At 32.0% G+C, this 16,668-nt stretch overlaps 2 protein-coding genes across 2 annotated transcripts in view; both read right to left on the bottom strand.

Moving 5' to 3' along the window:
* LOC132722982 (dual specificity protein phosphatase 14-like) overlaps positions 1–6,083 on the bottom strand; it is a 39,239-nt gene extending 33,156 nt beyond the window's left edge. The window contains exon 1 of the mRNA XM_060707619.1: positions 6,059–6,083. The gene's annotated coding sequence lies outside the window, so the exon portion shown is untranslated. The remainder of the gene's footprint in view (positions 1–6,058) is intronic.
* Positions 6,084–9,419: 3,336 nt separating this feature from the next.
* Positions 9,420–16,304, bottom strand: LOC132722981 (dual specificity protein phosphatase 18-like). The gene is made up of 3 exons (XM_060707611.1): positions 15,886–16,304; positions 14,991–15,123; positions 9,420–13,235 (listed from the first exon to the last, which is right to left on the bottom strand). The coding sequence occupies exons 2-3, from the start codon at positions 15,082–15,084 to the stop codon at positions 12,712–12,714; spliced, it is 618 nt and encodes a 205-aa protein (XP_060563594.1). The 5' UTR covers positions 15,085–15,123; positions 15,886–16,304; the 3' UTR covers positions 9,420–12,711.
* Between the last annotated feature and the right edge of the window lie 364 nt (positions 16,305–16,668).

Here is a 16,668-nt window from a genome sequence, read left to right as displayed (position 1 = left end):
CAACAATCCAAAAGCGTGAACTTTCAGTATAAACTCACTTGGTTGGAAAATTAATGAAAATAAGCATTTAAGCTGGCAATAAAATCATTCAAGCATATCATTGAATGAAATTAATCGTTAACAATATGCGTTGTTACAAATATTTTCACTATTGGAATTATTCTAATATCGATTTTGATTCTTTGTGCAGACAAAAACAAAATACGCAACAGCGGAAATTGATTTCAAATTCACTTTATTGGAAATATCAACAGAGGCTTGTTGTTGTTGTTGTTATTGCTGAGCCTTTATTTGTTATGAACTATTGTCTAATTATGGTAGTGACTGTCACAAGTGAATTTTCCATATTTCAAAGCAATATCTCAATATGTAGCGTCGTCAAAACAATTGATAAAAGATCGAGTCATACATTAATTTTCGTGTATAATATTTGCTCTTTACTAGAAATATGATTGCGGTAAAGTCACTTGTATATAAGTGTGTGGTGAAAAAAAATGGGTGGTTAAAAACTTCAATTTTAAGTAAAAATGGTATAATTTTACTCTCGTTCTTGAAAGTAGAGTCTGTGATTATGAACTCTATAAGTTTTAGAGCAATACCTCAAAGGGTATAGTAGAAAGTGAGGAAAAACAACAAAAAAATTAAATAAATGTTAAATTTACGCTAGTGTCGACGACTTGGTGAAGATATTTATCCCTATTCCACAAATATGATAGTCAAATAAGATAAAATCATTCCGATGTAAAAGTTATTACAAAATTTATTAACAATTGATGTGACCAATATCATCATTCATGCCCATTTGTCCGGTCCACAAGAATGGAAATTATCCGATCCGCTGTAATCGAAATTATCCGATTTACTTGAATTGATTTTATCCGATCAGCAAAAATGGAAATTATCCGATCCACTGGAATAATCGAAATTACCCGATCCACTGGAATAGGAATTATCCGATCCACTGGAATTGAATTTATCGGATCCACTGGAATGAAATTTATCTTATCCACTGTAATGAACATTATCCGATCCACTTCAAAAAATGAGTAGAAGAACGAAAGGAATGTTGATTGATAATAAAATTAATAATTCAGCACCCCACCTACTCTTAACTATGGAATGCCGGTAGGGACATGCCACTTTGCTTATTTGCCAACTTCTGAATTGCTTATTTGCTAATTGCTGATTTGCCAATTTGCTTATTTGCTAATTGCTGATTTGCCAATTTGCTAATTTGCTAATTGCTTATTTGCTTATATACATAAATTTGTATGCTATTGTCAGGCGAAACGTCCGACTCGCGGAGTACGTTCTTGTTTGATATGAAATAACAAGTCTTTGTTGACTTTATTTCAAGCTCATGAACCTATATCATGTTATTATGTTTATAAAGTTTTGTGAATTATACTTGGGACAATTATGAGCAATCCATCATTACCTAGAATATAGGTAGAAAGGCAGATGGATACTTTTTATTCAATTTCGAAAAAAGAAATAAATTCAGTATCAAAAAGTAGTTGTTCTTTTTAATTATCTTGAGTTTCAGTTTTAGCACTAGGGATGCATTATCTATCCACCAAGGCATTGGTTTTCTTGGTAACTTGTTTTTTCTGTCATATCTCTGTTACATTTGCTGATTCATGCATCTTACTGCAACTTTGCATAAACTTTGCATTACAAGCATGCATACAAAGTACATGAAGAAGCTGTGCCCCTTATATACTGAATGCCAAGGTCACCAAAGTATTGTACTACAAAGCCTTTGTTTTTTTTTGTCATATCTCTGTTACTATTGCTTACATCTAACTGTAACTTCACATAAGCATTAAATAGGCATCACGCATACACAATATTCAAAGAGGCTTTGTCCATTATACCCTAGGTCATGACCATGGTCATGGTCACCTGATGGCATGTAAAATGTTTAACATGAAGAAACGGAAAAGTGTGACCAAATTTTACAGAGCTAAAAACGAAGCCTATTGCTTAAATGCAAAGATAAACACCCATATTTGGCATGCACCAATTGGATCATTCGTCATACTATGTGTTCGTACCACTAAAATGAGGCCCTACATGACAAATCTGCTGAGAATAACGACATTTTATATGCCATAAAATAAGAAATAGTTTTGTTTTCAAGTTCTTTTATTTTCAATCTTTACCCAATAATTTTCACTTATATATGACTATATCAAGTGTTTATTATGCCATCAATCTCTGACTTAGGCTGCACAAACAGATATATAGCTGCAACACATTATAAGGCATTCTCAAGCACAGACGCTGGGGGTCAGATCCTGTCCTCAACGTGATACGCCTCTGTAAAGACTATATCAAAACTATTCTATTATTTATTTTAATACGAATTTGACATCCGTTACAACGATAAAACCATTAAGTACTTTATTGAGACTTGGTGGTATATGGTATTTTTTCATACTGGTATATTAAAAATTGTTTGAAAACCAGTTTTAACGATGTCCAATTCTTGTTTAAATATTAAAATATTTTTAATAGAGTGTTTACAGGGTCACGTATCACGTTGGGGTTCGGGATCTGACCCCAAGCGTCTATAGTTCTCAAGAACATGTCAGCCATCAGTTGTAGACATATATCTGCGTAGGTATCACAGCAATTAAATTCATTGACCAACAGTATTCTTGGAAAAACACTGAATTTACAAGAATACTGTTGGTAAAAGTGAACAGATATGACTCAACTGGTTGTTTTTCATATATTTCCGGCACAGTGTAAACTATTTCTATTGCAAAAAAGCAAATTAGCAATTGGCAAATAAGCAAATACGTAAACCAGCGGTTAACAAATAAGCAAATTAGCAATTCAGCAATTGGCAAATAAGCAAATTTGTCATTAAGCCTATCAGCCATTGGCAAATAAGCAAATCGGCAATTAGCAAATAAGCAATTCAGCAAGTGGCAAATAAGCAAATTGGCATGTCCCTACCGGCATTCCATACTTAACATTATGCTTTACAGAAATAAATCTATACCACCGATAGGAATCTTTGAAGGAATTAAAATATTAGTCAAATATAAACAAAAAGAGATATAAATAGCATTTAAATGAAATGTCTTTAATGAACTGGCGTAGGAAAGAATTCAATATTAACTAGTTAATGACGAGGAAAAACCTACACCTACGAGAGTTTTAGAGAAGATCAATGTATTGAAGCTGTAAATCCTCTGTTATTGCAAACACTTTTAAAACTATCCTATAGGATTATGATAAAATTCTTACAGACATTCTTGGTCTCGATTCTGTTTAGGAATGATAAAAATGTTACCTTGTACTTTTTCACATATATGGCTAAGTTACATATGAGATTTTTTGTTCTTATTTAATTCGTCACTAGACCTAAACAGGTATGCGTTTCATAAAAGTCCTACGTGTATCCTTAGTACTTGGACATAAGACCAACTTTAAAACTAACTTAAGATTATTTCAATTTTATCTTTAGACTTTAAATTAATTTTTCTTAGAAAAGTTAAGAAAAACAATGTGTTTTTGTTCATCTGCAATGCTATTCAGAACTTGAAGGAGTCATAGTCGTAAGTTAAGACATTTCGTTTGAAAGTCAAAATTGTCTCAGTATTGGTATTTCGACTGATTTCTGATTTAAACGCAACCCATGCTCTCAAGCGCGCAAATCAGATGTTACCAGATTATTTGTAGTCTCAGTTTCAAATAGGAGTCATTTGATATGATTGTATTTAATATGCATTTTAAACACCAAGAGTTCAATTTGAATTCTGACAGATTCGGACACAGGACCAAAAATCGCATGTTGATGATTAATGCTTATAAATGTCAGGGACACCATTTTTGTGTTAAAACATTGCTTTTGGGAAAAAAACATAATTATCCTTTTAAAAATGGGGAGAGGGTTTGGTATAACCTTTTGCAGTATCAAACGTTTTCGTGTTTGTGCGGTATTTTGTATCTTGTAAAACAAAAACAGTGTTTCTAGAACTGTTGTGACTGCTGGTTGTGATTTTTTTTTAAAGTGTACTTCCAAAATGCTTGTATGAAATAAATATGGAAATTTATTGCCTTAAAAGCGAATGGCGCATGCACACAATCGTTGCTTAACGAGTAAAACCCTAATTAACATAGCAAAATAATATTTTGTTTCGGAGCATGTTTTCTGTTTCCGAACATTATGCTTGTGTATTAAATAACAGAGACATTCTATGTTACAACTTTTTCGGAATCAGCCATATAATAATGGAACCAATATAATTTTACTTTTGATAAATTTTATAAAAAATATTTCATAAGATATAGATTTACACCCATTAACGCACCCGTATATAAAATTAAATGATGTTATTTTTGTCAATATAACACTATGTATGTCAAGTGATATATAAAATAGGTTTACTGAGGCACATTTTACAATTATTTTATGTGTGTCAAATGTTAACCATTCATTATTATCAAATGGACCCTAGCTATTGTTACAATGTCACAAACTTGTACAGATAAAATCACTTAAGGTTTACTGTGTCATAACTGTAAAGCTATCTTACAATGCGTTTAATGCCTGTGAAAAATGTTTCCAAATGATAAGAAGTTGAACCTGGGTGTATATAAAACTTTATTTACTTTATAGAAAGATATGACATAAACATAAAGAAAGGATAACACCCATTAAGAAAACGTGCGGACAGTCAAAACTATATGATTCATTTTACAATGTTCCATTTACTTATAATACATGTAATTTTCACAAGATTTTTTTTATAAGGAGGAAACTTTTAACGAAACTGCTACGTGCAAAGACAAGACTTGCCCAACTGCACTCACTAACTCACTCACTCACTCACTCATTCGCTCACTCACTCACTCACTCACTCACCACTGTACTTACTGCTTAACACAGAGTTTTATGAATATTCAAGAATCATGATTTTAAAAGCGGTACGACTCAGTGTCAGTATAACCATTATGCATGCACATACCGGTATTCCAGTACTAACTTTTTTACTAATAAACTTACTGTACATGTCCAAAAAGGTGTTTGTTCTACTTTGTTTTCACAATTGGCAAACAAATGAAAAGGGGTATTGAAACTACTTCCAGGGCAACAATTTTCCCCAGTAACATCACAATTGCATTCCTATAAAATGCATTAACTGTGGCTGTTGGTTTACCTGTATCACTGTCTATGGCATATTTTACAATTCTTTCATACAAAGCGTTCATTGATGTCGATCTCGTTCAGTAAGCAGACAATACTAGTACCTACATTTACTGGCATGAACACTCACCTGTTTGAGATATTAAATCAGGCGTATAAATGGCTTCACATGTTTAGGTTAGGTGAATGTAGAGCTGAACAGTGGTTGTTTTGTCATGATATGACGTCACAGACGATTGTCTTACCAAATCAGGATTGAAAAGAATGCAGTAAAAGAGCGCTATTTGTTATAAATAACTCTTGAAACTTAAATAATCGTCGAAATATATTAAGTGAAAACTAATTGGTCCATGGTAGGGCAAAGGAATGGTTTACAGCTAGCGTGCCTCTCCTTAGCATATAACTTTTTTCTAATTTAAAAAAATCTTCTAACTAAATGCATGTATTTAAAGTTTTCATTACACATTTTGAAATTACTGAGCTGACAAGCATGGTAATCAGTGGATGGCTGAGACACTTAAATCCATAATGTGTTAAGTTAAAAGTGCATACTTTTTTGGCAAATTTTGATGTTTAAACTTCTCTGATATGCCATGTTTTTATTGAAAAGATATAGTGTCCCAAATGTATTTGAGTTACATTGGTGTTCGAAATACATGTAGTGTCCAAAAAGGTTAGAATTCACAAAGAAGTGTACAAAGGAGTTTTTAGTCACATGAGTGTCCCATTGGATAAAAGTCATAGAAGTATCTGCAAGGGTTTTAAGTCACAAAAAAAACTTAGTGTCCCCAATTTAAGTGCAAGCGTTTAAAGTCGTACAAGCATCCGCAATGGTTGAGGACTACTTCAAGCGATCTTATGCTTCTTTTTTTATAAATCGAGTTTATCACTTACCATTTCGACAGCTCTTTGTTCACAATATTCCAAACAATGGTAAACACTGACTCAACTTTATTTTACAGTTAAACTTAATCGAAATTAAAATAGCCACAAATGCGATAATTCACACGCATGTAAAAGTGATCAAATGTTTCACAGGAAAAACCATCGTGACAAATTCTCACTAGAATATACCAATTTCTCAATGTTGGGGGAATCGATTCTTAGCATTTGTGCACACTGAATAACCCAGTCGTTTTTACAGAGCACAGACAGATCAAAATGACATTTTATTGAACGCGAATTATACATCCTGATATTGAATGAATGACGGATATATATAAAGTAATGATTTATGATGAGTAAATAAAATTGATTTATAATTTGAGGTAATTCAAGATCAATTCATTTTGTGGTTATGCTTGCTTCAGTGCAACTCTCAGGAGATGACTCCTTTAATAGGATGTTAAGTTATCATTGATGAAATAAAACACGATTTTTTTCAACTTATTTTTTTGACGTTCTAATACATACTTGTAACCAGTAATAGTATGCGCCTTCCTCTCTTTATTGCCCGTTGCACCCCACTCCTGTTATTCGATCTTTGTTGGACCTGCGCTTAATATGTTTAGTATCCATTGCTAAGTGCTCGATACGTGTTGTTGTGTAGGTTGTGATCTATGAATGTTGCTCTCTCTTTTTTTTGTATTTACTTTGATTTTTTTCTTTTAGTTTTCACATCTTAATAAAATGTTTACTCACAAAATGTTCTAACGCTTGTTTAAATGGGTTTAGTTACGATTTCGCGCTGCCGTTGCGTTTTCTTTCATGAAACATCATTTATCATATTATGTACTTTGGTGGTATTCTTACGGCAATTACTTTTTGCCGCATTTCAAAGAACCAAGACATGCCTTTATACCGTTCAAAAACAGCAGCACTGAAATGTCGCTTTGTAATAATATTATTATTTCTGACAATTCGAATATCACAATGTCTGCCGCTAATGTTTTGTAAGGTTCCAAATTGGTTAAGTTAGTGCTTCAGTCTGTAAAATTATCACTCACAATGTACAATATTGATAAGAGTATATTGGTTCCGAAGCACTCACATGAGAGCAGAATGGTATAACGTTCTCTATGGTTATGAGTTAGAAAAGATTTAAATGCTAAAGGCAACTGCCATCTTCACCTCTGACCAACTGACCTAAAATTAATAGGGGTCATCTACTCGTCAGAGAAGACTAAAATGTTTTACTGTATACATATAGGGAAAACCTATGTTCTCTGCGATAGGACTATTTTGACCCAAGCCAATAAATTTAGGAAACTTGATAGAGATCCTCATGCCAAATATCTAAGCTGTTGCTTGAAGAAGACTTTAGTGTTTGAACACATTTATTTATGTTTTAAACACTTTTTGGTAGAGATCCATAAGATGATGTTTCACGCCAGATATATTAACCCTAGCTCTTTGGGTTTCAGAAAAGATTAATTTTGTGTTTAACTTTTTCAGAAAAGATTTATTTTGATTTTAACTTTAAACATGCAAGGAAAACTAGGGGCGTGTTTAAACCATTTTAGTAGAGGACCTCCATGATGATCTTTACCATATGGGTTTTGTACTCTTTAACAAAAAGAATTTATTATTTCATGTATTTTTAAATTCCCTTATTTTTATTTATTTTTTATTTTTTGCATGCATGTAACCGACCGGGACCATTTAAACAACTTTAATGGGGGAACAATCATGGACGCAGTGGGCACAATAGCTCACCATGAGCACGCTGTGTTCCGGTCAGCTAAAAAGGATATAACTAAGCACAGTTTCACAGTTATTTTCATTTCTAGAGCACACATTTCAGAATTTCTCTAAAATACACTTTCAGGTTTATGTTTAGAACATGTTGTAATACGTTATCATTTATCAGAAAAAATTTCAAACATTCCAAGGAAACTAAAATAGGTTGGTTGTTAAGATATTATCATATTATGGGGAACATACAGTGTAATACTGATCGATTTACCTGTATACTTAACGTACTTGTATTTAGTTTAAACATATTTTCAAGATGAATTGTGAAGCTATGTGATAAAAATCACTTATAAATCCGCTTCAAGGAATTTAGCAGTAATCGTGACACATGGTTGTTACTTTAGTAGTGCTTGAACCCACGATATCTTGGTTGAGAGGCGTTTATTTTTACCACAAGGTCATTGTTCCATTTGGTGATTGAAAATACCAAAGGAAGATAATTCCTGTATAAAACATATGTTAATAAATACGTGTTTGTCTTTCATAACAATTATAATCAAACATTACGTCAATTTAAAACAAAGTAGCTACTTTAATTGTTTCTGGATATGAATGCTTAACAAAAGTTGAGATGTGTATTCAGTCGGGTAAGTCGTTCTACTCGGGTTAACGCCTGTGTCTGATAAAGTGCACCAGTCTCAGTCTCTTTCGACATATAACGTCGTTGGGTACTCTATCCCAATTGCAAAAGAAAACGATCAAACGAACAAAAAACAAATAAAACTCCGAACTTGGTTTGAAAATATTTGTAACATTTCAAACATTTGATACAAATGAAAAGGGGGTAAAATAAATTTCAATTTCCCAAATTGCCAAAATTTTTCCAATTTTTGGGATTTTGTTTTATTATAAGGGGTAGCAAAAAGAAAAATTATTGATTCTTTTTAAATTTGATGAAAAAAAAATTTGAGTCGCGTCACGCCCAAACCAAACATAAGGGGTTTTGCCCCCCGCAGGATCCAAAAAAGCCTGGTTTCCGGGCGCAGTCTGATCGGGGATCCTTTGCTGTTCGCTATCAGTTTCTCTATTTAAAAATATGAAAGGGTTTTGGAGCAAAAACAGCATGGATGCTGTTCGACTCCCGGATGGGGAAAGGCGGGTTTCGGGAATCCATGCGGGTCGAAAAACCCATTATGTTTTTGTCTTGACGGGGCCCCTCAAAAAGACGGGAGCCATAAATTTACAGTTTAAACCATGTAACTGTACTTTTGTATTTGTTAATGTAATTAGTTTTCATGTCAGATTCCTCTGTAATTCTTATATTTTACTATCATTATGTTGGATTGAACGCCATGCCCCCTCGGGCCTTTATCTTGATGAACTTGACCTATAAGTGGATTTGCCTGTAGAGCTCATCAAGGTGTGTGCAGCTGTGAGGTTTAAGTTCTGAAGGTGGAAGGACTCACATGTTATGATCAAGGTTTTGTGATAACAGACAGACAAAAAAATGCCCAGCAATCTATTAATTATGGGGCCAGGACATAATAATCACACAGGTGCACCTCTTCTTTTTAGATGGAGGCATAAAGAATCAGACAGATGTAATTTAGTCTACTTTTTTTTCATTTTTACATGCATACATAATGAAAACAAGATTGCATTTGTGATAAGATGCTATGAAATGCCACCGCATTATACAACTCTTTCTATTTCAAAGGTGAATTGCTATATGCCACTTATTGCAGATGCTGTGGTGGCATAAAAATGTTCTTGTTTTTCTATTATATTCAATATCCTTTTATTTCCGAATCTTCATTTTTCCAAACAATTTCATAATTTTGAACAAAAACTGTCGCTGAAGACAGCAGACTTCACTAATTTAATACTGGACACAATTTAGAAAGACAAAACTATGAAAAAGTAAACTTAATTTCTATTCAATTATATTTATTCAAAAAGCTATTGAAAATAAAATGGAAAATTTTAAAAGAAATTTCCGTTCTGTAATGAAAATGACAACAACCAAAAGCCTGAAGTAAATATCTTAGGTAATAAAGATGATCAGAGTAAAAAATAATAAATTAACATTCTAAGATTCATCCTAATTTTCATGAAAATTTTGAAAATGTATTTAAAGGTAAATTATTGTGTAATGAAAAGGAAAGTACATGACACATTACAATCGACACTTAAAATCCACGTAAATTACCAAAAAAGAGGTCTAAATATGCATAAATAGCCCCTACTGCGTTAGCAACGCATTAGACATATGGTGATAAATACTACAAAATACAGTCATTAATTGCACATAAGATATAAATTATCACTTGAATCTTTAATTTGTTTACTTTTCTCAAAGTTTTAGTATGGTTTTTCCAAGTTTAATTTTCTTGAAATAATTTGGGTCATCTGGAGGCATGCAGCTTTAAGTTTAAAGAGGAGATAACACTATCTAAAATCTGGAGTAGATACCTTTAGTAATACAGATAAGAAAATATATACTTTCTAAGTTCAATGTGGAGATAATTTTTGAAGTATACATGCTAGAGTTATGAATCTTTAATTTCATACAGGATGTTGAAGATGATAAGGAAAATATATCTAAAGTTTAAGCTAAATCCATTTAGTAACAAAGAAGTTAGAGTACAACACAACAATTTGTGAGTTAAACTCTATGTTATTCTTGAACTATGGTGCTAGAATTATGAACTTTGACCTAAACCTGTCTGGGTTTTATAAGAAACACATACTCGAACCTGAAGAAATAAAGAGAAAAAATTTAAAGGGAAGATATTCTGAAAATATTGGTGCTAGAGTTATGAATCTTACCAAATATGTTGTGATCATTTATAAGATTATCTCTCAAGAATAAAGAATAACAAGTTATATTTAAAAAATTTTACTGTGCAAAAACTTTATTCAGAAATCTGGACTTGTCAGGGGTGATAGAACTGCTCTCCGTATACATGCAAAGTGGAGCTAAAAATTAAATTATTGTGTTAACTAAGAACTATTTATAAAATTTCAGTACAATACATAAAAAGTATCAAACCTTACCAATTTAATTTTAAAATACAATCCCTAAAGGGACATTAATAATTTTGCAAAATGAAAAGCCAATGCTGTATTGTCTCCCTTCTTTTCCATCACTACCAGAAAATTGTCCCTGCTTTAAATAAGTCTAGTTAGACAAATAAATTTCCCAGCTTACATTAATTTTGCTGTGTACTTATTTTTTTTAATTAAAATGAGTTTGACAGCAAATATTTCATTATTCTCAAAGAGGTGAGGGGGTGGATGGACCCACATCACTGAGGGCCAGAAACACGAGAATCTTTGTAACATCAATTAATTAAAAAATAATTACTTTCCAGATACTTTTCATAACCAAAATCAAATAATTATTAATTCAAATACATTTTTCAAAGTTTATACCTATTGTATAATATTAATACAGACTTATCATTAATTATTAATACAGACAATCTTTGCATGTGTTTGTATTTTTCCAACAAATTGCCAGAAAATAAAATAATTCAAGTCATGGGAGTTCTTACACAATGGCTAAACTGTTTTAATTTATTTGCTCCAGCAAAATATTCTACCTTTTAGAAAAAGTGTCAATCATAACAAATGAATTAAACATTCTATACGTACAATACTATAGTTGTGAACAAAATATAAAAATAGATAGTCCCATAAATTTGTATACATGTGCAAGCTTACTTCCTTCTAAAAAAAATAAATAAATCTATATAAAGCAGTTGACAAAATTAATGTAAATTATAAACAATTGTATATTTCTATAAAACAATAAGTGATTATCACAGTTATAACATAGACAATGCAACATTAGAACAAATACAAACAAGGCATTTTACAAAATAAATATCTTTTTTTTTCTTTTTTTTTTTAATATGATTTTATAATATCATGACAATAATACTAAAACATTCCCTGTACATCCTGTCCCTTTAAGTGCTTTATCAACATTTACCAACTAGTGTAATGGACGTAATATATAGTAGTCTGTTAAAAAATTATCTTTGCTTTCCACCATTTTAGAACCATTAAGTCAGCCGGCACATTTGTGCAGTCTCAGCCAGACCAAGCTCCATACTGTTGGCGGCCTTTTTTGTATTTATATACTGAAACCTCTATAACATTGAATGTGTAGTGAACAAAACTAGATTGGTTATTCAATTTTATCATTTTGATGTTGATATCCCTAAACATACAATGGACAGTTCCAAATTCAAAGCAGGGAGAGTCCATTACACAAAATCAACAAGGTAAAGGTTGAGCAGGATAGAGACTGAGGTTAATGCCACTATTCTTAATTTAATACTTAATAGGATCAAATTAACTTTACTTACAGGAATGGCAAAAACTAATTTCGATTTACTAGCCCATTTTATCTGAAGCATTTCTTTACTTGTCTGCATTATATTTTCAAAGTGAAGTCTGAAAAATTACATTTGTCTGTACAGGCTGAGGAACAACCTCGGCAATACAGACAATTGATTTTTGCCATCCCTGATACATATGATGAATAGGACTGAAAATGGATTTTGATTACCAGTTATAAATCTGTACAAGTTTACTCTAACAACAAAATAATCAATCAATGCAAAAAGATAAATATATTAGTCTAAAATGCATAATTTGTGTACTTCCCACTATTAAATACATTTTTCACATCTAACAATATTTTAAATAAGTTTAATGCAATAGTTCATCAATTCTGTCACTTCATTTTACGTGAATATAAAAAATGAAGAAATAAAGATGTATAACATTCTATTGAAAAGATGTATATTATAGAAAAAAAACAAAAAAAAAACATATTTTTCTTCTTTTTCAGTTTTGACTAAATTATATTGCGAAATTTCCATTTACATCACTCAATTTCATCAACTAAAGAAATACAAGGACACAATCTGTGCAATCAAGATCAATAAATGAATACTGAACATTAATAATAGCTCTGGCATCCAGGCTAATTTGATCCTATATTCTGCATCATTTTTCATAATATCCGGTACCAGTCCCATAACAAAGGGCAGTAACTCTACACTTGTCTCACCTCTTATGCATCTTTCATATTCTACCAATTGCCTCCAAAATCCAAAGTTTGGGAAAATACATGGTCGTTTATTAAACACATGATAATATGCCTTCCGCAGCGACATACGCTTGTATTTTACTAAATAGGCTATGCATACACTTGCTGAGCGACTTACACCAGCAACACAGTGGACTAAGATACGACCGTCATTTTGGCAAATGTCTTGTATATGATCAACACAATCATCTAGAAACTTCAGTAAGTCTTGCTCTGGTGAGTCTCTCATTAAAATATGTCTGACTTGTAAATCTAACTCAGGATATCTGAAGTCTTCTAGTTCTTCTGCAGTGTTCAAAACATGTGTTATACCTGGAATGAAAAATTAACACATCAAATTCATATAAATAACTATACAAGAGCGATCAGTGATCACATGTGTCGCCTCATGATGGCCAATTTCATGTTCGGACAAGTTTTGTGACAGACGGACAGTGCACAACTAGACATGTTACTGATCATTCCTGTAAAGTTTGGATAAAATTGCAACAGTAGTTTATGAGGAGTAGTCCGGACAAGCTTTTGTATATCTGGCAACACAAAGAAAAAACACCTTCTTATCAAAGGGCCATAACTCGGCCAAAAATCATTCAACCGGAAAACCTGTGCAATATGCCCAAGGACTTGAGCTACAGACCAATCCTGTAAAGTTTCATTGAAATTGCATTTGTGGTATAAGAGAAGTAGTCCGGACAAACTTTAAAAATAAAAATTATTAAAGGGCCATAACTCTGACAAAAATTATTGAACCGGAAAATGCTAACAATATGCACAACTAGACTTGGTACTGATCATTCCTGTAAAGTTTGGATGAAATTGCACCAGTAGTTTATGAGGAGTAGTCCGGACAAGCTTTTGTGTATATGGCAACACACAGAAAAAAACACCTTTTTATCAAAGGGCCATAACTCGGCCAAAAATCATTCAACCGGAAAACCCATGCAATATGCGCAAGGACTTGAGCTACAGATCAATCCTGTAAAGTTTCATTGAAATTGCATAAGTGGTATAAGAGAAGTAGTCCGGACAAACTTTAAAAATTATTAAAGGGCCATAACTCTGACAAAAATCATTGAATCGGAAAATGCTAACAATATGCATAACTAGACTTGGTACTGATCATTCCTGTAAAGTTTGGATGAAATTGCACCAGTAGTTTATGAGGAGTAGTCCGGACAAGTTTTGTGACAGACGGACAGACAGACGACGGAGAAGTGATCATTATATGTCGCCACTACTCCGTAGAGGCGACACAAAAACAACAAAACTTGGCTGTACTAGAATATAAAATCACAGCTTTAATTAATTCAGTTAATTAATTCAATGAATTAGTTTAATTAATATAATTAAAGGTGTGATAAAACATGTATACACACTTTTAGTAACACATTTTTTATCTTCTAAATAATGTCCGAACTAAAATTACTCTCAAATTTTATTTTATTTGTACAAAGGATAGCAGGGTATATAATTAGCTGCTTTTATCCACTTGTCTGTCTGTGTACTGTTGAGTAATTTTAGCTAAAGAGACTTCAGTGAACAGGTTTTATAGTACTGCTAGACCTCACAATGTCAAAATAAAAGCGACATTTAAAGTTATGGAAGCCAGGGCTAAGTAAGTTTGGTGGAATATACGTTGCAATAATTAAATAAGTATGGTACAAATCAGTACATTAAATAAGACTGTCAAAAAGACATCAAATATACATTTTGAAATGCAATGCCTTTATTTGTTTAACAGTAGGAAATACTGTCAGTAAAATTGGTCGGACCTTTGGCGCCAAATAAATAAGGCTAGATTATAACTGACAAAAAGCAAGTGTTATTCAAAAATGGAATATATATGTAGGGTAATTATTACACTTTTTAGTATAAAGGACTAAAGGTAAAAATTACAAAATTATATAAATTTTACTTTTCTTTGTTTCTAAATTATCAAATGAACAAAATTGTTTTAATCGAGAAAATTATTTGCATTCAAATGTAAATTTAATATCTATTAGGTTATTAACTTCTTTGCCATGAAAAAGCAATATTGGTGAGTGAATGTTGAAAGAATCATTCTACCTCTATTTTGTAAATTTTCTGTATTTAAACAGCCAACTCCACACAGGAAAAGGTTGTCAGTAATGCTGGCTATTGGACTTCTAAATGCCTTCATATTTGTAAGAATCAAATCCACTTCATATGATACATATATCTATAAAAAAAGATAAAATCTATCAAATTAATACATGATAATTGACTGAATATCAAAATAAATATTTGAAAAGAGAATACCAGTAAACATAAATGCTCAGTTCCTATGATATGACGGGTTCTTTGATATCACAGTATTTACATATTCTGTGACTGCAAGTGGAAACAACAAATGATACTTATCTACTGTGACACTAAATCGCATCTACATCAGTACATGTATAGCGTCTGCCTATAAATTTAATTTGTGAATAATGAATACATTCCTTGTAAGAAAACTATTTTACAAAATCTTCATATTTGACCATTTTTTCCCTTAATTGTTTTTACACAGTCAAAAGAAATATGTCATAATCCAATATTCTGGCATATTGACAGTTCATAACATGATAAACATGTAGCTTGAATTTTATTTTTCGTTTGTAAGCAAGCTGTTGTCGGAAGATATTCACAACTTAATTTGAAGATTATGACACATCTTGCATTTTTGGAATTACCATGATACTGTTGTACCCTCATCTGAAATCACCCAAATTGGCAGACAATAGAAATAGTTTCAAAACTGACATTTAAATTGGATGTTCAGAAATAAATTTTTGACAGACAAGAGCTAGGGTCTTGGAAAAGGATCACGTATTTTTATATTTCATGTTTTCTGTTAAACGTTAAGTACTTAGATACCATAGAACCCCGTAAAACAAATTTGAACGTTTAATTAAAAGACTAAATCGCGAAATATAATGACATTCAAATATATACTTACCTGCGAGTTTCTACCAGTGGCAACGCTTTTTGAAAACCTTGGCCTTTTCTCTTTTATCGGAATTGATAAGATATTCCATATAGGGCACCCTATTTATACAAAACTGACTGGTAAAGTGCTAGAAGTATGTGACTCATTTAATTTAAAATTTGGAGCCAACCTGTCAAAATTGACATAACATCAACATCCGGTGTGTACGGGTCAGATTAATGTATTCATTTCCCTTATTGCCATTATGAGGTCAGACCAGCGTATTGATTTTTACATATGCCTATATTATTACAAATTGTCCCTTATCCTATATTAAAATTTAGTTTACGTGCTAAAGGAGAATGATATGCCAGACACACAAAAGTGATCTTGTTATTTAGGAGTAGCCAAACATTTTTTGCAAAATGATTTCAAATAGGATTTACTCCCCCCTCTCCCCATTTTTATTGATTTTTTTTTTTCTGATCACAGGGCTGACAATGTAATGTTAGTTTTTAAATTAGTGTTTATACTTAAAAATATGCCATCTCAATCAAATTCCTCGATCATGTCCCATTAAATCCATGGTCTTTCAATTCCTGCACTTTTTTGCAACCAATAGCTGGTCATGTGTTACAGGACGTTAAATAGTCTGACATTGAGGTATGGTCCTTAAACCTACTTTCATACTTGAAATATGATAACGAAATTTACGACACATAAAAAGAAGATCTTTTTACTTCAATCAAGGGACTGATCTATACTTTTAAAGATGTATACATATTCAAGTAAAAAATATCCTAGAGAGATTTT

This window comes from Ruditapes philippinarum, unplaced genomic scaffold, assembly GCF_026571515.1.
Source record: "Ruditapes philippinarum isolate M1 unplaced genomic scaffold, ASM2657151v2 ctg5031_1_1_1_1, whole genome shotgun sequence".
NCBI classification, from domain to species: Eukaryota; Metazoa; Mollusca; class Bivalvia; order Venerida; family Veneridae; genus Ruditapes; species Ruditapes philippinarum.
This window is presented reverse-complemented; position numbering and strand designations above follow the sequence as displayed.

Coding starts and splice junctions, on each gene's coding strand:
- LOC132722981 (XM_060707611.1), bottom strand. CDS start 15,084: ATGAAGGCATTTAGAAGTCCAATAGCCAGCATTACTGACAACCTTTTC. Junction 13,236..14,990: donor AGAAAATTTACAAAATAGAG/GTAGAATGATTC, acceptor TTTTCATTCCAG/GTATAACACATGTTTTGAAC.